Raw genomic sequence first — 23,454 nt, forward strand, 5'->3', positions numbered from 1 at the left:
ACGAAACCTTACCAAATTTTAAATGGGGCATTCTTATATCCAATATAAAATATAAACCCTTATTAGAAAGTCCTGCAATCATTGAAAATATTTTAAGTGAGTATTAGAAAGAAAACTATTCAGAATATCACAACTTCACTTTATGAAATTTGGACTTAATGGAAATCAAAAGCAGAATAATCCAAATGAGGAATTCCTTCCAGAGACATGAAAAGCAGGCATATTAACCATCCTTCTGACAAACAAAAGGAAATGCCACTGTCCACATCTTGCACTTCCCAATAGGAAAACAGAGCACAACCATACAGAAGTCAGGCACAGCAACCTCGGTTCTGCTTTTCTGGTGCCTGGTGTGTGCCTCTTCCACTCAACATGAATTCTTTCTGTATTAAAACTGCCTTCCTTCTCTTTGCTTACAAAGGATGTAATTTTAGAGTTTTCTAATTTCCTTCATATCAAGTAGGAGAAAAACAAAACATTCAATATTTCAACCTCATGGGCAATTTCTTATTTACTGTGATGTGTCATAGGTACAAGCTGTTGTCATCTGAGAAGTTATTTAAGAACACTGCACTGTTCAACAACTTTATGTTATATTAGAACTTCATCTCTAGATTAAATAATGACTTTTAAGATGTGTGCAAACAAAAAAACTGAGCAATGTAATTTTGTTGGTAAATCTAGATGCAAAAAACTATCTTTCATCTCAGACACTCCCACATACTCACATCTCTCTTCTCTGCACTTTTCATTTTGTAGTTCTCTTTATTGTGGAAAGTAACTTGGAGCATTATAAATCTGTTTTAACAAAAGGTTTTGGTGATTTATGAGTCTTAAAATACATCAGGTTGGTATCTGACCTTGATGAAATAATAAGATGCTAACTCCAACTGCTCAACACCAGGGAATAGCAGGGTAAAATGTTTCACCCTTGGAATCTAAACCAAAGGACAACCAACAGCACGGTACAACTAAGTTCTGAACTACATTATTATATTTGCTAAGCTAAAAATATTCAGATTCAGTACTGTTTTAATCACTACAGCAAAGTAATTATGACAGATTCATAAAAATAGTGTCCTATTGAAGTTGCCTATTTAAAGAGTATTTCCACATTTACCAAACACAAATGTGGATTTAAATTTTTTTACAGAAAATTATACTCAAAGTAGTCCATCCAAAGCTAATCAATTCACATGCCCGAAGTAGGTGTAACAGAATGAGTCTTGTAGGATCAGTGTCCTTTAACTCAAAAACTGTAGAACCACTTACAAGAGGAGCAATACATCTCAGTCCAAACCAAGCTCTCTCAAAGTCATTAGATAATTTATTCCCCAGAGAATATTCATTAATGTTGTGAAATTGATGTTGTTTATGGAGAGATAATTGCATTACTGGTAAATTAGATTTCAATTCTCCTGCATAAATGTACCATACAGTTTCCCATTTCCTTTCATATATTATATATTCCATAAAAGAAATATATCTTAACTAGTGTGTTTTTCTCCTCATTTCCAATCACTTGAAATTACTTTAAAGGTTTGTTTGATAAAGATTCAGTCCTAGAGGAATACTGGTGGTTTCAGACCAGAGCATCTGCTAATATTTGTGTCAGAAGATCTACCAGGCTTATGCCATTACACTTACTGCCTTCAGTTATGAATTCAACCCCAGTGGCTTTGATGGGAGCTCTCACATCTCCAGTTTAACCATGGAGTTTTTGAACAAGGAAAATGGAAGCATTCTTCTAACTTGACACAACAGCTAAAACAAATCTGTAGCAGGTCAAAGACACAGCAGAAGCAAAACAGGTCCTTGACCAACCTGTGCCCTTTCCAGAACACTGGCTCAAGATTGCAGACATTTTTCCTTTCATTTTGCTTTTGCATACAACCAAACTAGACACTTTCCTAAACTACCAAATTCTATACTGTCTATAGTGTCTATAGTGTAATTACAACTATCACCACAATCAACTATTTTAAACTCTGCAACCAACATCATAAATGTAGAGAGTCAATGCAATTCAGGCTCTATATTCAACCAGAATGCAATTTCCAAGAAAAATTCATCAATAAGGTAAATAAAATGGCCAATTCAATTCTTTCTTTTGTGATGGGTTATTTTTGCATGAATGTGCCCAATCTACTGTCATCATATATATTATAGCAGTGTTTTTTAAAAAGAAAAATTGAGCACCCTAAATTTAACTTGATAATTTGAACAGTAGCAATATTTTATGCTATTTAGTATGATCTAATGTTTGGCCACTGAATGGATGTCATTCTGTCTACTAGAATTCATAAATATTAAAGCTCTTAAACTATGAATTCCATTTTACCAGCTATATTTGAAATGAATTATGTTATTAATTACTTAAGACTCATAATAGGCTCATCCTTGCCAAGCAAAAAAGGGAAGAATTCAATTAAATTACTGAGTATTTAATTATACACAGGTGACTTTCAGTCTGTAACAAGATGTATCAAAATGGACAGTCAGTGTCACAACACACCATTAAACCAAGTGCTTCAGTGTCAAAAGAGGAATGGCCACTTTTATTCTCCTCTCATTCAGCAAGACTAAGAGCAGGAGAGGAGAGGTGAAGCACAGATGATGTATGCTGATACCAACACGTACAACAGGCTTCCTCCCAATCACCTGCACTCATGTCTCTGTGAGTCTTAAATTTTAAACTATCTCACACTGACTCGTGTTCTGTCAAACAGATTCCTACCTTGGGATGAGTAGGGGTGGAACTTAAAATATGGTAGTTAATAGCACATAAAAACCTAAAGCAGGGAGAAGACTGGGAGGAAAGCGGGAACGTATCAGCATTTAAATCTAAAAACCGTAATTATTTTATAGTGTATAAAAAGGTAAAAATGTTTAAGTCTCCATAAAGTGAACTGATAACAGACTGCTGTCTAAAACCAAAAACACAAGGAAACTTACACAGTTGTGTTTCTACCTTAGAAGTCACAAATTTCAGTTTTTCAGTCTCACAGATTTGAGGGGAGGAGTGGGAGCCTTTTGTATGAATGTAGACAGGACATGGATAAAGGAATTGAGGAACACCACCTTTGCTAAAGAAAAACCTTGAAACATTACCATCCATGCACTCAGTAATTTGGCTTTGTTAGGGAACAACAGCAGGTTATTTTTTGATACTCAAAGAACAAAGTCATTTATTCACAGTCATGTAGCAGATGAATTAATGCTGAGGAAAGAACTAAGTTTGAACTTAGCTAACTAAGCTACAGACCGTAATACTGTGGGGACAAAAGGTTGCTGTGTGAACAATCTGTTATGCCTGTCCCTAAGCAGACAGAGCAGAGCAGCAGCCTCCAAAGCCTTTACATCAAAACATTTTTATGAACAGGGAAAAAAAAGTCACAAATATTTTAACTCCAGTCATTGCCTACTGCCTTTTGAGTACATCCAGCTTCCCAAAAAGCTTTTTTTAAAAAGCTGAAAATACACACCGCAGTGAACCAAACCTTGTCATCTTTACAAGACTGAAACAACAGCTGAAAAGATGACAGTTTACTCTGTCCTTGCTATTAAAGAAGTAACTTTGCAGGGCAGGAAAAGACAGGGTTGACAGGAAGAAAATAGACATAAGATACTATCTATCCTCTTTCTCCCCCCTCATTTTAGATTTTAACTAAGGCAGGTTATATGCAGTAGCAGAAAACTGTACAGTCTTGTAGTACTCTATCCACAGCTCTTCCTTTTGCTTTTATCCTACCAATCCCACTCTCAATGACACATTCCCTCAATTTTATCCACTGCCTGTCACACCTTCACTACTCTGCTTATAATCAAATTCAAAATACAGGGGGTGTAGGGGGGTAGATTTGCTGCAACAAATGGTTAAGCAAAAAAAAGGACTGGAAAAGGAAACTGTACTTATCTAATAAATGCATAAATTGGCAAACACTGAGGAAGAGCCACTTTTAATCCTCACTAACCAGAGGACATTAGCTTCCTTTCTTTTCTCCAGTTTGGCAACAATATTGTTGTTCTTGCACAAATAAAAATGGCTTTCTACCCTGTGTGACTATAAGCTGAGCACTGCCTCATTCATAATGCAAAAGGAAGGCCTGAAGGTTGTCTGCGCTCTTCCCCTTCTAAATAACATTGTTGGATCTTACTATGATAGCACCAGGCAGCCAAGTCAGAAAACAATGTTGGACTGACTGTAATGAGATGAAAACTCTGAATGGTTAATGCTTTATACTGGTCATTCTTTGAGTCTACGGCAGGAAAATATTTACCTAATAATTTGCCAAGGTGTTTTTATTTATAAGTAGTTTCCAATATTATGCCCTGAGTTAACCACAAGTACAGCACCGTACTACTGTCACCTTATATTGCTCTGCAATGTTCATAGAGGAGAATGTGAATTTACTCCAGTTATTTAACAGCATTTTATTCTGTAGTTGGTAAGAAATTATCCAACTTGCAAAATTTAACTGGTTGGTTTATAAAATGTTTAAGTTACAACAAAAATCATTAGCTTGAAGTCCTTTAAAAATATCACAAAATACAGCTAGAAGTGTGCAGTCAAAGAGAGCTTCTTCCAGACCTTTCACTCTCCTCTTACACTGCTCTGAACATCAGAATGCATCAATAGTACTTTTCATTTATTTGTTCTTAGAAACTACTGGTAGAAGAATACACTGAATTGTATGGCATAATAATGCCCACCCACACTTCTGTTCCATAAGCCACTCCACTCTTGGGATAAACACCAAGACAGTGATCCTGGTATCTCTTCTGAAATACACAACAGGGACAAACCTGTGATAGCCCTTAAAGGCAGCAGCCACCAAAACCAGTATCAGTACATTAGCATGCCTGACAAGATATTCTGGGAAGTTCTAGTCTAACACAGCTCTCATAACACATGCACCCAAGTGTGCTGGATCACAGGCAACACTGTTTTTATATTTGATCTCAGCTGGCAGAGCACATACACTACAGCTGTTAACAGTGAGGAATAAGACGAACTCTAGATCAATAATCTATCCAAGCTCCAGCCTAATAAACCTAAGGCTGATCTACACAGACTTGTATGGAAGTGCCAAGAAACAATGAACTTGTATTTCTAATCTACAAGTCCATGTCAACCATAATATTCTGCAGCAGAAAATGTCTCCATCTATTTCCCTCATTTAAAATTGAAATAAGCATATTTAAATTATAAAAAAGATGTAAAGAAAAATTTCTAATCAAATCTGTTTGTAAGCTAGCACTAAGAAAAAAAGAATAAATGTTTGCTTAGACATCAGAGCATCTTTAAGTAAATTCTTATTGTGGCCTTCTTAGGCTAACTTGTAGCAAAAAGGAAAGGTTAATTTTGATATGCAGCTCTACAACTGCCTTAATATAATGGTATGGATGCTGAAGGATGAAGTCCTATTGATCTGACTTAAATGTGCAGATCACCACTGAAGACACAGGAGACAACAGAAACGTGGCTGGGGAAACACTGATCTCTAATTCAAATATACACAGAAAACTTGAAGCACAACTAAAATATACCATTCGCAGATGATTGGCTTATGAGGAGGCAGGGAACTGTATCAATCTGATTATGCCAGAGCAAGAGTGTGTCTGTGCATGCTCATGCACAAAAAAAAATTTGGAATATTCATCATATCTTCCTGTGCACAAGATCCTTTCTAACACAGATGCAGTTTTCTTGTCCCTTAGAGGCAGCAGGATAAAAAGACAAAAAGCAAACTAATGAGTTTAGTGACAGAAACATGAAACAAACGAGTTTCTCCCCTAAACGACAACAATATTTTCATGGCAGGGTTACCAGGTTCATTTACTGCTGAGTGCCATACCTGTTGAAGTTAATGTCTGGATAACTGGAATACTCAGACTTCATTTTCGCATTTCGACGTGGAAAAGTACAGAAGAAAGCATTGGCCAGAAAACTGGCGATCTGTTCCTGTGACATTGTGATGGAGTGATTCATCTTCTGTTTCAGCAGAGGTATTGGCTACCAACAAAAGAAGTGAGAGGGAGAAAGGGGCAGGGGAGAAAGGAGGGAAGGAGAGAGAAGAATAATTAGCTTACGCTTTTTGAAAGAAAAAACAGAAGCACAAAATTACATTTGTTATATTAGAACAAGAGTAACTTAGGCCATTGCAGCAGCACCATTAAAAGTCAAGAACAGTTTATTCAAGACAATTCAGAAAGGGCTTGCCTGGCAAAATTCAGATTTCTAATCAACAATAAAAAGAAAGATCAGGAAAACACAACTTATCAAACAAAACCATAGGGAATGCAGAGGGGAAAAAATAGATGGGATGTTGCAAATCCTGGGCAATGTTAAAAACTGAAATAGAAATCCACTTTCAATAGCTGTATAGTTAAGAACCCTTAGGGAATGCTTTCAGCTACAATAACCATGCTTTAAAATTTACAAAGAAACAAGGAAGTCAGGCCACAGATCATAACTCTATGACTTGCTATGAATTTTTTTGCTATCCTAACACTGATGGTATTTGTAGAAAGTGTATAATTATCCATTCTTATATAATCAGAATGAACAAAAAGCTCAGTTTCACTTTGGTCTTCAATTTGAAGTTTTATTTTACTATGGTCATGGTTTCCTTAATGTAAAAAGAAATAAAGGGGCAGAGGGAACAAAAAACTCCCCAACTTGAAGCATTATACAGCTTTCATTTTATCAGGCATTAGCCTTCTGATTTGGAACTTTGGCTCACAACATTCATGGCATTTTATTTATGTTTTAATTATGTGATAATATGGAGCATGGCAGGGGGACATCATCCTGACTGCTAAGAAGTCCAGTAACAATTACTATGAACCCCCTTGACAGGAGAAAGGGAACAGAGTTGTCACCTCCTTCCAAAATTCTCAGCCACCATCATTAGCCTAGCTCCAGTACATGGAGATGTACTGGAGAAATGTAGATACATTTTCATCCTTCTAGTTGTGAATACAGAAACTGCCGTTGATTTAGACTGTTGAATACACAGCCCTGCTTACTCCACAAAACAAGCAAGTTTTCCTTCATTCTTATAACTACTACATTCACGTTCATTGAATCTCATTCTGTCTTCTGGCTATTTAATTAACAAGCTATATTACGATGTCTGAAATCACATAGCTAGAGGAGTAAAAAAACCTGAGAAGCTCACTCTAATTAAAGTTCTACAAACCTATAAAAATAGAATATTTTGGATAGTCTTATATTGGAACAAATTTATCTTTATGTCTAACCAAAAAAATGAGTCTGACAGAGATCTTCACAATTTACATTGCCTAGCAGTACATGATCTTTATAAAAGGCATTACTGCATGCACTTGCAAATCTTGTGCTTGACTTTGTGTTCAGAAACTTCGTAGTGTTTTCAAACAACTTCCCTCATCAAGTTACCAGCAAAAAAAAAAAAGAAATATTCATAGCTTGAAATTATGTATCTACTTCAGGACCCTTGTAGCATAACAAACTAGGGAGAGATTTTCCCTGCGGATCCCCAGCAGAATCAATTTAGAAAATGGTAACAAAGGAGTTCACAAATTGTTGTTACCCTGCTAATACGTTACCTACCATACATCCTCACTTGACCAGCCCTACTCACTTTTATCAGCTTTACTCCTTACAGAACTAACTCCCATAACATTAATATCGAATTAGTTAAGATTTGCATGTGTGCAAGTACTATATGCTCTAAACAGATTAAAGTATGTTCCCAAGTAAATGAAAGCTTTATGAAAATACCACTTCTAAGGTTAAAAACATTCTAAAATAGAAAATTAGATGGCTTCAGATTATTCAATTGTTCCAGTTTCTAAGTGTGATTTTACAACCTGAAATGTCGCATGGTCATTTCATTTAATAATGCAAGAAGCAACTTCAGCATATAGAAAGGAAAGTGTTACTGAAGTTCAGGCTAAAACTGTGACAGTGAGATTTACTTTTTTTTTACATTCTATTACATAACTTCAGATGTGTATTGTCCATTATGCTCCCTAGGTCTCATCTGCATTCAACACAAAAATTACAGCTTTTGTTATGAACATAATATGACCCTGATGTTTTGACCTTAGCCACCAGCTGCAGTTTGCAGAGAAGTGGTCTGCCACAGAGCACTTGCTAGCTGTGTTTGTTTACCTGGGTGCAGATACTAGGGAGACAGAGTGCCAGCTTGACCATATCAGGAAGAATGGACTGAAACAGATGTTGAGCCTCTGCATCTTCAAGAACCTGTTGAAAGAAGAAAAAAAAAAAGCTTTTTACCTCAGAAATAACGATTGAATAAAAAGTTCATGAAAACAGGACTCATGCAAAAGAAGTAAGAAAAGAATAGGTCCTCTTAGCTTCCTGCCAAATCTGTAGCATTTTCACAGTAGTGCCTCACTGAATTTACCTTGCAATAATCCACTGACTGAGATATAGAAACAAGTCTCAAAAGTTGCAGTTGAGAAAACAAGTCACCATATGCCCTTTAAAGGAAGCCTGAATAAGTTATCATTTGACTCTTTCCAAGGCAATGAACCAAATTATCATCTGAAAAATCACTACTTAACCACAAAAATACTGGAATGATTTACTCAAATTTCATATTTAGGTCATAGTTCGAGACAAGTACCTGTGACATCCTCCTATTAAAGACAGATAAAATGCACTCCTGGCTCAGATCAGTGGGCCTCTGCAGCAGCAACAGGAATTCCTAATGCAACAGGATGCAATTCTGGGCATTTTCTGCCATCCATCCCCACTATGTTCCCTCAAGAATTACAGCCAACAGATTACGTAACAGGTGCAGCCCACCTGGTTCCACATGCTGAAGCTGAAATCTTTTCAGTATCTTCCTGTAGGACAGCTGACAATACAACTATTTCAGCTGCCTCTCCCTCTCTTCTAACATACTTTCTGAGAAGGGGAGAACAGAATTGACAACACTGAAAACAAATGGGCACACCAATGTTTCACAAGGCTTCTCAAAGCTTTTATACCCAAAAACAAGTCACATCAAACCCTCCTTGTCCTGTTCTCAATTCCCCCCTGATGCTGTGTGGCCCACTGTTGACATGTTTCGCTGCCAAAGCTTATCAAGGCAATATATTCAGAGCAAGTCCAAGATCTCTCTTCTATGTTGCAACTGACAGTTCTGAGCTCAACAACCCGCAACCAGGGTTTAGATGAACTCACCCTTATAACTACTTCATTCATGTATCACACACCTATTCTTCAAAGATGCAAGAAGTTCTTTATGGGGGACAATGATCTTCTAAGAAAAGCTAGGATAGGAGGTTATAGAAAGAAATGCAACATAAAGCAGTGCAGCTCCAATACGTGAAGCAGCACAAAAACCTCAAAACTCACATTCCGCTGAGCGAACAGACTGAAGGGAAGAGAAAAGCATATTCCTATGCTGTGGAAGTTTTTGTCTGTGGATACAGGCATCAGATGTGACTGGCTGTTAGATTTGCATGCTGCATTCAAGGCAAAAAGCAGAGAGCAGAGAACGCACAACGTGCACTACAGCTGGGGAACAGAAGACAAAGGTCACAGCTCAGATGTCTGCCTCCCTCCTTCCCCTGCATCTAGGGAAACTGTATTTGAGACCACTACTTTCTACTGGTTTCTAGACCAAAATCCTTAAAATTCTGAAATGGTGGCTTTAAAACTACAGAGTATTATTTTTCAAGTAACGATTTAAAAATTCATTTGCTACCAATTTTGCACAAAACCAGCTGCAGACAGAATGGATGAAACAGCATGAAGGTATTAGCAACTTTAGTCTCTGCAACACTAAGTCTAATTGTGAAATCAGAGGAAGAGATCATTTTAGTCATATTATCAGGGCTTTGTAACTCACTTTTCAATGGAAAGTTTCACACAGACTTCAGAATGTAAAAAAGACACTGGCAATTCTCTTGAGAAGAGGAAAATACGGTGCCTCCGACTCAAGACACACTGTTCCTCATAAATACTGAAAATATTGTTTGAAGGCTAACAACTTCTGTTCTTCTGAGATCATTAAAATAACTACAGAAGTATCTTGGCTCTGTTGTCTCCTGCTCCAAGTAATATAAAGGGATAAGAGTACTCAGGAAGTTAAAAACCAAGACACAAACAAATGCTCAAAGCACAGCCAACTTCTGTTTGGGAAAAGGGGGGAAATATAACAACACCGAGACCTACGCAGTTACTTTCTATGCATTATGTATGCTGCTTGTGGAGGCAGAAAAATGAAGGCTAAAGTTTTAAAATGAAACAAGAACTTAAAAAGAACAGCAAGCCCAGGAAACATGAAAATAATTTGATATGAGGAGGAATCCAAGTAATATACAAATTACTTCTGAAAGTAAATTTATTTTTAAGATAGGAAATGAGCAAGATGCATCTCTCCTGTTGCTGGCTGCATATGCACCTACATATTTACACAGGGTAAGTCAAACACTGAAAATTATGACCTAACCTTAAACATTATCTGCTCCAGCAGGAAACTTTGTTCTCAGGCACAATGTTTTTAAGTGCCATAAAGTAACAACATGAGCATTTAAAGCCTGAAATTTCAGATCTCAACCCATAAAATGAATATGTAAGTTACGGATATTCAAAAACTGACATTTAACCTCAGATGTCTACCAGGCTGTCAAATTCTGATATTCTCTTCCCTTCGGGAAACACTTCCTCTCTTTTAAAGCTGACATTTAAATTGTGGCTGCTATGCTTTGCTGACTGCCACAGACTATACAGTATCACTTATTTGGTGACATATTATGGCACCAGACTTTGTCATAGCTGTCAAGACTTCAACCTTTTCTCTATGCTTCTTTGAAAACAACATAATAATAGTATGAGACAACTTCTTCCCAAAACAGAGGCAGGCCAGCAATTGCACAGCTCAGCTCTGATGCAGAATACTTAACTATAAAGGACACTTCTTCAACTCTGAAATCTTACTTTTCCTTCTTACCTTTCTAATGATGTACCGGAGTATGCTTTCTTTTCTATAGTATTTCTATGCATGACTCTTACTAGACCTCCACTAAAGAAAAACCTCAAAATTTGAAGCTGTTACTGTCCAGAAGTGTTCTCATTGACTTCTGATTATTCTTACATGTAAATGAAGAGGATTTTTAAAAAAGTATTGGGTGCCATGAGGACCCCACTACTTCAAAAATATGATCATTGTGAGTTCACAGACCTTGTCAAGAAACTCCTAACTCAGCACTGTTCTCTATCAAATGGCCACATCCATGTAATTAAAGCTTACTCTGTCTGCTCACAGACTCCTCCTGTACAGGTAACATTCCTCTGAGGTCTCTATGAAAAAGAACACCTGCAAATCCCTGGCTGCTTGGCCCTCACAACCTCTTTTGACATCACAGGTGCAGCTTTGTAGACCCACCGTCACTGCACATTCTCAGCTATGCTGTGTGCAACACAGAGCCTGGTGTTACCTGTGACAGTCTTTTCAGGCTTTGAAAGCAGCAAAAAAAAGAACACTCAGTCATGGAAAGTGAAAGGATTCCAGGACATGGAGTGCTGACAACACATCTACATCTGGCAGACATCCCACGATGCAAATGCCAACCTGGAGAACGCAGCATCAGCACATAGAACACCTGGTCATGGAACTGAGGGAAGATTTATTTACAGGGAAACTCTCCTCGGGAAGCAGTGACTTGTCCTGATGTAAAATCCTGTGTATTTAGAGTGACATTACACATTCTACATATTTGATGCTGCTGAAAGAGGGATGTGTTCACTCTATCTGCTCAAAAACACAGACACATACACATCCCACATTTCATCAGTTCCAATGTTCATCTGACAATTTCCTGAGATCCTTCATCTTGCTGATTCTATAGGAAAATAACCTGGTGGTGGGGGTAGTCCTCCTATGCAGTAACAAGTCAAAGCAGCCTACCAAAAAGTCATGCATTATTAGATGTGTGCAGAGTGAGTGGTAATTGAGAAAGAACCAGTCATGACCCTTGTCAATGGGCTACAAAGGCAGATAGATACCAGTTGCAACTCTTCTCACTGAAAAAGCAGGAATGTTCTCGTCAGAATGAAGTTGTTAAAACAAGCACCTGACTTGGAAGTAAATCTGCTAGTACATGAATGTCAGTATGAATTCACCTATGTGCTTTTAATTGTGTACAACTTTTTCAAGGCTACAACTCTGCAAACATTAAGAGAAAGGACTGAGTTTCCATTTTTAAAGGAACTAACATTTGATTTAGAACTTAAGGAATTCTAAAATATGAAATGGTTGTCATCAAGTTTTGATAAAGGAAAATACATGTAAGTACCATAGCAATTTTGGTTTATAACAATTGATCAGTTTCTTCTTTCCTTATTATGCACTATTGTCCTTCGTGGCTTCCTTCCGTATTTGAAACAAAAACATAAGTACAGTGTTGACTTTATTCAGTGCTCCAATCATGCAAAATATGTAGGAATTAAACACCTGCAGGGGTTATACCCTGAGGGAAAAGTCTATGGAGTTGCAAAGCATGACTTGCTTTTTACCAAAGAAATAATTTGGCAATTCCATCACTATTTTCACTGGAGTGACTGATTAAATGAACAGGACTTAGGGCTCCAATTCCTAAGATGCAAATGGCTCAGTGAGCCATAGCAGAGGTACAAGCTCTTGGCCAAACCTGCACTGCAATTTAGCAAAATGAACATTTATCCTGCAGCAAAAAGGCCTGACTAAACACGGCTGTAAGTAATGGCTTCTTGTCACTATAAACCAGTCCTCCAAAACGCAGCAGACGAATATGCCTGACAGGCCTAATAAGAAGGATCTGAGGTAGCATGGGGTGATAGTGATGGTAGAGAGTTTAAATCTAAATCTGACAGCTCATCAAAGCAAACAAACTGCACATAGGGTGCACAAATTTGGACAGCTCCATCTATCACATAGGAAGGCACAGCCATCATGCCAACAGGCAGCCAGCATCCTAAGACAGCAATGGCTTAATGCTTTCAATTTGTTTGGTTTTATAGCCCCATATTAACTTTTGTGGCAGGACAAGGACCAATGGAATCATGTTCTTAAGGATGAAGAGGAAAACCAGAGTGCTTCCTTCAGACTATGTGTCTCTTGTTTCCTAATTCTAATGGATTTTGACCCTCTTTTTCCTTCACAGCTGCCATAATGCCTCATGCTGTCAGTGCTCTGAACCATCTGCAGTTACTACTGAACTGCCTTTCCAGTAACAAGTTTCCTAATGATTTTAATGTACAATATCATATGGTTAGATGTGATAATGCTGAACTAAGTAATTAGACAAGCCAAGAAACTTGTATGTACTCTTTTTACAGTAGGTTCTTTCTCCTAATTTCAGGAATAGGTTTTTTTTTCTTTTTCCTTCTTCGCTATCTTCAATTTGTCTCAAATAAAAGATCTCTTTATACTTTTATAGGGTATTTTGAGGCACATTAAATACTTCAAAGCTGAGAACACCGTCCTTGGAGGTATTTTAAAAATGTGTGGATATGGTGTTTAGGGACATAGTTCAGTGGTGGACTTGGCAGTGCTGGGTTAATGGTTGCACTCTATGAACTTTAGGGACCTTACCAACCTAAATGGTTCTATGATTTTGAGACATTTAAACACCTGAGTGTGCTCAAACAATCACCACATGTGACTGCTCCTTTATTGCAGGAGCTGTTTTCATTTTCTATTCCCTCCAGAGCAGCCTTTGCTTATTTATTTGTTCTCCTGAATCATCCAGAAGTCCCATGCTTTTTGCATACTGTTTAACACTTAAACATGGTGAAGTCTAAATCTACGACTACAACTCCCCAGTGCCAACAAAACAATCAAGTCACTGTTTATGACACTGAAGTTCTTTTACCTGAAAGTAACCAACCTCAGACTGGCAATCCATACTCCCGTTCTTCCTCTAATCCTTGTCATAAGTGCCTTTAAACATTACAGAATCCTAAAAGCAGACTTTCTCAATCTGTTATTTGGAACAGCTGGGGAAAAACAACTAAACAAACAAACATACAAAACAACAAAAAGGCCCACACAAGTTCTTATTGGGTGACTTTAAAAACTAATCTATTTAAATTACACCCCCAAAACAAGCTTCACTAAGTAGTACTGTCTACAAAGCCTTTTCTTCTGAACAGGGACATCAACTCTACTTAAAGACATTGTGTGAGAACTATCAGCATACTCATAGCCAGACAGAGACACCAGGCTGCAGCCCAGTAACTCATATGCCTCTGTAAAACAGACTCATCGTAATGTCAAATACTGTACATATCAACAAGACTGAAATCTAGACAAAACATGTGGCATGGGGTGTGGTGTGTGTGTGTGCATTCTAGTTCCCATTTTTTTATGTCAATGAACTTCCAAAACTGCAGGAAAGAATACCCTCATCTGCTTCCTCTAGTTCCCTTACAAGACTAATTCAGTAGGAAACACACTTAGCTGTCAAATCCATCCTATTTATTGAGCACTTGTCTGATTAGAAACAAAAAGAAGGACAAAGTAATCTTTGGAGGAAAGAAGAAAGGAACCATAACACTGGATTATGCAGAGAAGAATCTTATTTGAGAACAAGAATGCTTCTGACATTTATCAAAATCGCAAACTGACACTTCAAAAGGAAAAAAGAAGACAGCTTACAAGGCAGAGGTTAATTTGGTTTTGTTTATTTTTTTTCCCCCCAAAGGCTCATTCACGTCTTCTGCCAATCCAGCCCTGGAATAATCTCTCAGGTGTATCATCCTTAACAACTGCTGCTTTGTTTCCAAAGCTTTTAAATATTCTAAATAAAATCTTAGAGAAGAATATGTGTTTATTTTTCAATCTCCTCTTAATGGTTTTAGAAACCCCATTTATACTTCCAAGGAACTGGAAATCTAACTGGAAATCTAATCAGTCGTTTTCACTACCCTTCAGGCCACCAATAACTTCTACCTCTATGCTCTTGCAGAGTGATTCTATCATGGGTAGAAGCATCACAACCATTTCCAAAGCAGTGGCAGAGTCCTGGGATGAAAAGTCAAATACTACTTTCTAGCTACTTTCAAGTTATTCTTGGGAAGAAGAGAAGTGGAGAGGACAATGACCTTGTCTCTACAGCAGAGCTATAACATGAGGGAAAAATAAAATGTCTTTCACCTGCCTGACATAAGCTACAAAAGTGATCTGTTTCCGGGCTTATTCAAAACTTTTATCTCTCTGAATACAGTGATAGGGGAAAAATATTTACTACTGCTATGATTTAAAAAACATTTTTAGAAAACACAGTGTAGAAGCATTTGAAAGCCACCAGATACTAAATATGTTTTGCAACCACTTTTGAAACCTTGGCACGAAAAGCTTCATGAGACAACAGAGCTGTTACCCTTACGAAAACTGTATTTTCTGTAACATGCCAAAAAAAAAAAAAGTCAAGCAGATAACACAGATTGCAGATTTTAACACATCTATAGACCATTTTTTGCTTGACTGTCAGTATTACATAGGCTCAAGATGACCAATAATTAAAGAAACATATCCAGTAATTACTATTATATTGGCCAAATAAGACCCTCAGACCATCCTGAGGGTACACACCTTGCCACCTTTGTAAACCTGCTCTTTAAAGAATGCATGGCAGCAGTAACAAACTCTCCAAAGAAGCAATATAAGCAAATTAGACTTTTCAGATGAAAAGGAAGGAGAAAAAAACCCAGGAATACCATTACAAACCACTTCATTTATACTTCATAGTCATCCTAACAACGGCAATGTCTCTTTAGCACTTCCCTACCTACATGTACACCTTTTCAGTGAGCATTTCTCTTGAAAGCTTTGACCATCAGGGTTTGTTTTGTGGGGCTTTTTTATTCTAACTGCTCAATACATTATAAGTTTTTTTTTAAAATCCAGAAGCACAGAGCAGCTTACGAAAGCCCCCCCACAACCAAAAGAAGCTTCTCTTAGTCATTTGGGATACATAGGTGAGCACAGATAAACAATGTCTTACACATAATCCAATGGAAGTACAGAAATCTATTCAACTGTCCTCTAACCCCAAAACAAAACAAAGCAAGTATCAGAAGGCAGCCTTTAAACCCAGAACTTTTATATTTATGAGGGTTTTTTTCTCTTTCAAACAGTTCTCAATACAGTGAAAAACTATGAAAGAGATGCTCCAGAATGTGTTTTTACATAGATCTCTATTAAAGCATTAAGTATCCACAAGCACTTGGGACACAGTACAATTATATCTCTGCACCTGCTATGTGCAGATATCCCTTCCCTGGTAATTCCAACTCAACAGTCATTGCAACAGTGCTTACAAAACAGCACTTAAGAAATACTCAACTGTTCTGCCAAGAAAGTACACGAAACTAAGAATAAACCTGTAATTCAATGCTCTTTCTCCTCTACAATGCTTAGTTTCTAATGTTTTGAATGTGTACAAGATGCATATTCCCCCCACCACAGAAAAGCTCACCTTTTTGTTCAGTATGGGAATAAATTCCTTTCTGCTGCTGTGAAAAGAAAACCCTTCACGGCACACTCAAAAGACCCTTTCAGTTTAGATTTTAAAAAGGTAATCTGATGTAATGAAAATTGCTTGAAAACATCTGGACTAAAGTAAAATCCAACAAGGAGCAATGGATAGGCTATTTTCAGCCTTGGGACATTCTGTTTCTTGCTTAAAAGCCTACATTTGTAGTGCTGACATCTCTATACAATGCTCACTTCTGTTAGTACTGTCCAGACAATTATAAAAATGATTTATCAAAAACCCAATGACCAGAACAATTTGGTACTTAAAAATTCCTTCTATTCCAGTTTCACTGATTACAGCAATCACTTCTTCAAGCAAGTCATTCAAACAACAAAAGAACCAGGAAAGACTGACATGGCTCATAAGACCTACGAGGAGGCAGGAGTGGGGTGAAGCCTTATCAGAACATAAAGGTTTCCCACGATATGCACATACTTAACTGTAGCAGTGTTTTGTATTTGGTCTTTTCCAAATGAATGAAAATCTAGACCTCAACCATAATCCAACGAGACTATACTGCATTTGCATCATCTTCAGATGTTGCATGTATAGTCTTTTTTTTAGATGAAAGTTTGAAATAATGGTAGAAAAACTGGAACCATAATTTCTAAAATTGCCCAGGTAATTTGAAAAATTTCTCAAGTTAATTTTGATGTTATTAAAGACAAGACTATACACCCACAAAGGGTGTGTGGTTCTGTGGTTGTTTGCAATTCTGCAACTGAAGTAGAGTATTTCATTGACAAGACAGTCCTTAATTTTATTCAGTTATCTCAAAATGCAACCAATTCTTCTTAGAGAGGAAGCAGACACGCTGCCAATATTTGCACATCTCATTGTTTTGTTCAGTCCTCTATTACTTAGTATGCTCTATCTTCACTCAATTACTTGTATCTGACATTTCTGAAAGTAACAAGCTCAGGCCAAACGTGCTAGTATACTAGGTAGTAGCATACATTTAAATGAGAAACTACACTTTGGCCAAAAAATGCACTAAGCACATTCTGTAGATATTATCCCAGGTTTTACAGGTTTGCACCACAATCAGTAACGCACAAGTGCTAGGTGTTTCAGTGAAACATATTAGTGTTCTTCTATTTATTTTAATTATCCTTAAGTGCAAAACATTGACTAACAGGAACAAGACTCATTGTAACAAGCTCCATCACTCCTCACTCTCAGAATGTTCTCTTATATTCTGGAATTTGCACACAACACCTGCAGTAGAAAAAGTGGTATTTTAGAAAGTGTATGCGCATATACTCATATATATACTGCTAAGCTAAAATTAAAATGGTAAGAAAAACAAAAACCAATTTCTAGTACAATAGTTAACTTCAATTTTACAAGAAAAGGAAACCAGACTTTTGGAAGACCAAAATATATATAATAAGGATGTGTGGTATTTGTGGAAAATAGAAAAAGTTGTATTTATAAATTAATTTCTTTACATATTTATCTTATCACTTAGTTTGTGCATTTTTAAATTACATTTATGGAAAATTTTAAAAAGGTCTTAAGTGAAGTTCTAAAACTTCCAAATAGAGACTTGCATGTAAAAACAGAAGGTAACAAAGTCTCACATCCCAGCTGTTCTGGACTTCTAAAAGGACCCAGCACCCAGCAGCATCCATCATGTAAGTTTTAGTGGACAAAAGTGAGGAATGGAACTCCTTTTCTATCTAATCTTGTATCAAAACTAATTACAGCTGTAATTCTGAGATGACTATTTTTAAAGGGTGAAGAAAAAGCAATATATTCCTTCAGTTTGACAAGTGACTTTGTTTTCTTGCTACATGGCTTTTTATCAGATTTTAGAATAAGCTGTGATTTGTGCCACAAACTACCCCCAACTGCTAACAGTCAGTTTTGAGGCTAAAACCAGTGAACTCATGCTTGACTGGAAAACAAGAAAGAGAAGCACAGATAAAGTACCTGGTACATTCTTCCCTCGTGCTGAAGGTTCTTCTCTGTAATTAAGTATAAACAGGGAAGAAACTCGTCTTTTTAAAGACATCGTTATCATTTTTCTTTCAATCTCATAGAAAAATCCAAAGTTAAGAGTTATACAGCTTCTTTCAAAATATAAAAGGATTTCCTGACTACTGAATTTACATGGCAATCAACAGCAAATATGCAATTACTGGCCATTAAATAGACTGATTGGCTTCAAACAGCTTTCCCAAAAGACAGAAAGACCACAAGGCATCCATACACAGGCACTGCAGACACACACACACACTCTTCTGTACATTAGAAACAAATCTAACAGTTGGAAACTGAGTATTACACAGCGGAGAGTGTCTTTGTAAAGATACTCATAGCATATCCCCCTTAAGTATTCCTACTTGAGTCAAGTAGGCACCAAGGGTTTAAAGAGAGCCTGGAAAAGCAAATTTTGAAAGGCATAAGTGCCTTAAGTGATTCAAGCATTTAAAATGTCAATGACCTTTAGTACTTTTTCCTCTTTAAAGAGTCTACTGTATAGATGCCATACCTTTCTGTCAGCAACACCTCATACTGCACACTATGCAATGACAGACCCTGCATGTAGGACAAGGCCACTTGTCTCAACTCTCAGCTTCAATCCAGCCAAGCCATAGGGATGTAAAAATGGGTAATAGTTCCAAGTACAACAGAACAACAGTACAATGAAAGCACATTAACAAAAGATTCCTAGTAAAGTCAAACAGCAAGAAACACAAGCAATCAGCAGCACTTCCTCATTTGCAGTAATCAGTTTCAGATATTCCCAGAGTCCATCAAAATATCTCAGTGGGTATCACTGAGATCTTTCTAACAGCAATTTCTCCTAATTCCTTCAAAACCTGATGTAAGGCCATAGCATCCTCTAGCTCCCATGACAAGGGGTTCCACAGCTCTCTATTCAGTATCTCAATGACTACTTTTGTCTGGTGTCGATACCCTTACCTGCTAGGAACACTCATCTGGTGTCCCTTAACTGCTTTACTAGAAGAATGGGCAGCCATTTCCTCTTCACCCTCTCTTACATTTCTTTTGGACAGTACTGTTATACCCATTACTAATGTCCCTCAACTAAGATGAAAAGGTGAAATGATCCTAACTTATTTAGACTTATTTCCTCATATGGAAACTATTACATACCTTTATACCACTCCTGACTCCTCTCCCTGTATCTGCTCCATTTCCCAAACTTTCCACTGAGATGATCAAGGTTAAAGAGTCCAGACAAACAAAACACAGTTATGGATTCACCGTATTGTATGTGCAAGATGTATTGTGATCCCTTTTTCAGACCACTTGCAGAAGCACAGAGACAGTCACTGCCTATGGCACACAGATTTACCTAAACTCAATCTTTGGTCTATGCCATTTTCAGATTTAAACACTCCTCTGCTCCTGAAAGGGCAGGGCAGATGCATGCAACAAGAGGAAGAGCTCATTAACGAGAATTATGCTTAAGCTCTAAGAGACTTTAAAGCAATATAATAAAAACAAAGCATGTCCAGCACAAGCAGGCCCAATCTAAAGCAGCAGACCCCATGATTCTCTTAAATGATAGGAGCCCTACTTTTCCCTTTAGATAAAGTTGCTGTTGTCACAGATTAGTCTCAGGCATAATCCTAGAATGACCTAACCAGACTTTTTATTCACGCATGTGGGAAAAAGAAAAGTAACTTGGTTTTTCCTGGAAGTGGAATGGAAAACCCACAAAAAATTAAAATAAAAACAACTACAGTACATAGCACTGTTGAACAAAAGCATGTAATTAACACCCAACCCATCATCACTCCCAGAAATAAAGCTCATCTGTAACACACTGTGTGTTCCAATACAGCTTCATCCATAGTGGTTTCCTCACAGTTCTTTTTCTGCTTGCTGCTTACTCTTTCCTGGCTTCTAAGTAAGTTCTGGAAAACCAGATGCAAGGATGACTTCCAAGTGACAAGAATTTTGCACGTACAAAGAAAAATATTAGCACTAATAACTTTCATCCACTAAGTTTTAACTTAAAGAAATCCTAAGCATGTATGCCAATATCAACAGACAGATGGCAAAACAAATTAACACAACACTGTGGAAATTCCGTGGAGGACAGCAAAACAGTCAGATGTCTGAAGTAAACAGTCACCAAGATCTTCACATAGAACTTGTTCATAGAACAATGTATGTTCTATGTACAAGTTCTATGAAATTTTCAAAAGAAACAGAAAAAAATCAAAACTTCAGAATTTACTTCACTGTACAAACAGGAATTTTACTTCTATACATTAACTGACTTGCAAGAGAATCCTTTCAAAAGTGTGAGGGCTCCCTCTTCTGACAACACTTTGACCAAACTGCAGAACTTCTAGGCTGTGTTGTTCTGGAAAAAAATCTTGGCTCACATACATGATATTTCCTATTAGTTTAGAAAGCTGAGAGTGTTTTAATCTTAAGGGAAAATAAACCTAAGCCCAAGAAACTGTTAATTATTTTTTTAATAAGAAAATTTACTTGAATCTAACAAAGTAGTGTTTAAAAATAATGCATATTTTGATAGTATAACTTGCAAGGAACTACCTAAAATAGGAAACTCGATGCAAGACTGGTATGACAGTATTCAAGAGATTAACAGATGAGGTAAACTGTGTCCATAATCAGAAGATAAAATAACAAAAGGCACCTTGTAACCAAACACAGACCTATTGAAGTAATATCTGAATAATCCTTAAAACAGACATCACTAGAGTTACAGACACAGCTCCCTTCTAAATCAGACTACAAAATCCTTGGTTAAGCAGGCACTGAAAGTCAATAGTGCTCAATGACATAAATACATAGCTGACAATCACAGACTCTGTTTTAATCTTTTTCTTTTAATATGCATTTGTGATCACTTCTTCTGTTGAGCTGCTGCCACTCCCTTTGGGCTGATCAGTCAGGCCAGCTGTCGTTTTAACCAACCCCTTCAACCTTGGCTGGGCAAACCTGAAACAGCTCCTCTGTACCCTCAAAATCATAGGATAAACAAGAAAATACACAGGCCAATGGTAAGCCCTTAATCATTAACACCCAAATACAATAAATTCAAAAGCACTACAGCTCACTACAGCCAGTATATTTATGTCATTTCCACAGAGGATGTCTGTCTTGGGGTGATCAACTTTCACACAAGAGCTGCTCACTTAAACAGACTGCAAGCATTCCTTGAAAGCAGATGCCTTGTTAATTCACAAAACTTGGAAAGTTTCACACATCCCTTTATAATTGAAAAGATTCAAGCCCTTCTCTGCAAAATGTATCCCCTCCCCATGTCCTGTTCACTAAACTCCACACAATCAACAAAGCAAACCAGGGCAAGATTTTGCTCCTATGGTCTACAAGAGGTGACTGTGTCACAAGCACTTCACTGTTTCTCATTTAAAACACTGCTGCACACTCTTTTAACTTGGTCTAAAATCTGTGTACAAAACAGATCTCCTCCCTTCATCTGAGAACCACACAAATAAATCATCATTCCCAGGATACAGAAATTTCCTTTTCATCCTCATGAAAGATTGATGCCCGATCCATAGCTTATTTCCCTATTGTTCTCTCTCCTCTGGAGACTGCTGATATTACTTACGCTCTCTGGCTGATGATCTCTGAATCTAATCACCCAGAGTTTCCAAAATCCCAAAGGCGCAGTGTGAACACATCAGGACAAGCTCAGTTGTGCTTGCAGCAATATGATGCAAATCTGGTATGTTCCTGAGTCCAATTTTTAACTGAACAGCACTCACACTTTAAAACACTCTAATTTATGTATACTTCAGTAACACACGAGCGAACAGCTGAACAGGCCAAGTTAATTTCATTTAGCACAAGAGTCAATAGGAGCAGAGACCGACTGTCCACAGCCTCTACCATGGAGCCACGTCAGTGACCCCAGAGATGAGAGGGGGGAGCACTAAATCTGCAAGATGGGTGAGCACAGTAGCTCTCGTGGCTTGCAAGTATGATACCACTGGGATTTTTATAGGTGCCTTCTGTCAGCAGTAATAATAATGTGCTGCATGCAAAAGAAAACTCATTCTGTGAAACAGCAGTCCCCACATGCAATGGAGACAGGCAACAGAGAGAACAGAACAGCTCCTCTGATCACATGGCCTAAGCAGACATCTATTTACATACAGAACTAACAAAATTCACTTCAGATTTAGTTTCCACTGAACCTTAATAGAGCTCAGCAAGCCCCTCCCAAGAAAACAAGCATGTATGTTTTAGAAGTACTTCTGAAGTGTTGGAGAAAAATACTACAATTTCTACTGCATCTCATTTAATCTTTCATTATGCTTTAATTAACGTAGTTTCGGATTGTCAGCCATGATGTACATTAATAGCAGTCCAACTTGCATTTGAGACCTACTATTCATTTCTCTTTTCCATCCTCCCCATGAAAGAGCTAATACCTAAGACCTGAAGCCATAAAACCCACCCCAATTTTTAAAAGGCTCTACAGTTTAAATTCACCATCTCACCAAATAGGAGAATTTTCCTGCTACACCAGCAAAGCACAGTCTATACAAACACCACTGCAATATAACATTAAAGTTTTACAAAGAAGGGAAAAAAGACTACCTCTTAAAAAAAATACACTGGGAATATTAATACAATTTCTTAATAAATCTGGTTTTCATAAAACAAGAAAAGGGAATTTCTCACCTTACCCCCAGGAAGCTTAGGTATCACTGAAGCACCCAAATTACATGTATAAAATTTAAAGTTAAGCCAGTTTATAATTATTGTTTCAGCTGAAGTTACCAGCTAAATAGCTGCTCACTTAGATGACAACTGCAAACATTTACTCTTGAAAATGGAAATAAAGCCAAAAGCATTGAGACATATAGGCAAAGTAGTCACTTTCATACTACTTTTCTTTCTATTTTAAATCAACTTGTTTTA

The 23,454-nt window shown here is 37.3% G+C and overlaps 1 protein-coding gene and 1 long non-coding RNA gene across 3 annotated transcripts in view; both read right to left on the bottom strand.

Moving 5' to 3' along the window:
* PARG (poly(ADP-ribose) glycohydrolase) overlaps positions 1–23,454 on the bottom strand; it is a 61,774-nt gene that overhangs the window by 26,992 nt on the left and 11,328 nt on the right. For both annotated transcript variants that reach the window (XM_042033232.1, XM_042033231.1), the window contains exons 8-9: positions 8,162–8,254; positions 5,859–6,016 (exon numbers count right to left, since the gene is read on the bottom strand). In XM_042033232.1, the coding sequence (XP_041889166.1) occupies positions 5,859–6,016; positions 8,162–8,254 (251 nt within the window). The remainder of the gene's footprint in view (positions 1–5,858; positions 6,017–8,161; positions 8,255–23,454) is intronic.
* Positions 14,674–23,446, bottom strand: LOC121667080. Its single transcript, XR_006016904.1, has 2 exons — positions 18,481–23,446; positions 14,674–17,763 (listed from the first exon to the last, which is right to left on the bottom strand). It is a non-coding gene; the product is annotated as an uncharacterized LOC121667080 (long non-coding RNA).

Source organism: Corvus kubaryi, unplaced genomic scaffold (genome assembly GCF_017639235.1).
Source record: "Corvus kubaryi isolate FWS band 111438036 unplaced genomic scaffold, C.kubaryi_AGA036_p1.0 37357, whole genome shotgun sequence".
Lineage (NCBI taxonomy): Eukaryota > Metazoa > Chordata > Aves > Passeriformes > Corvidae > Corvus > Corvus kubaryi.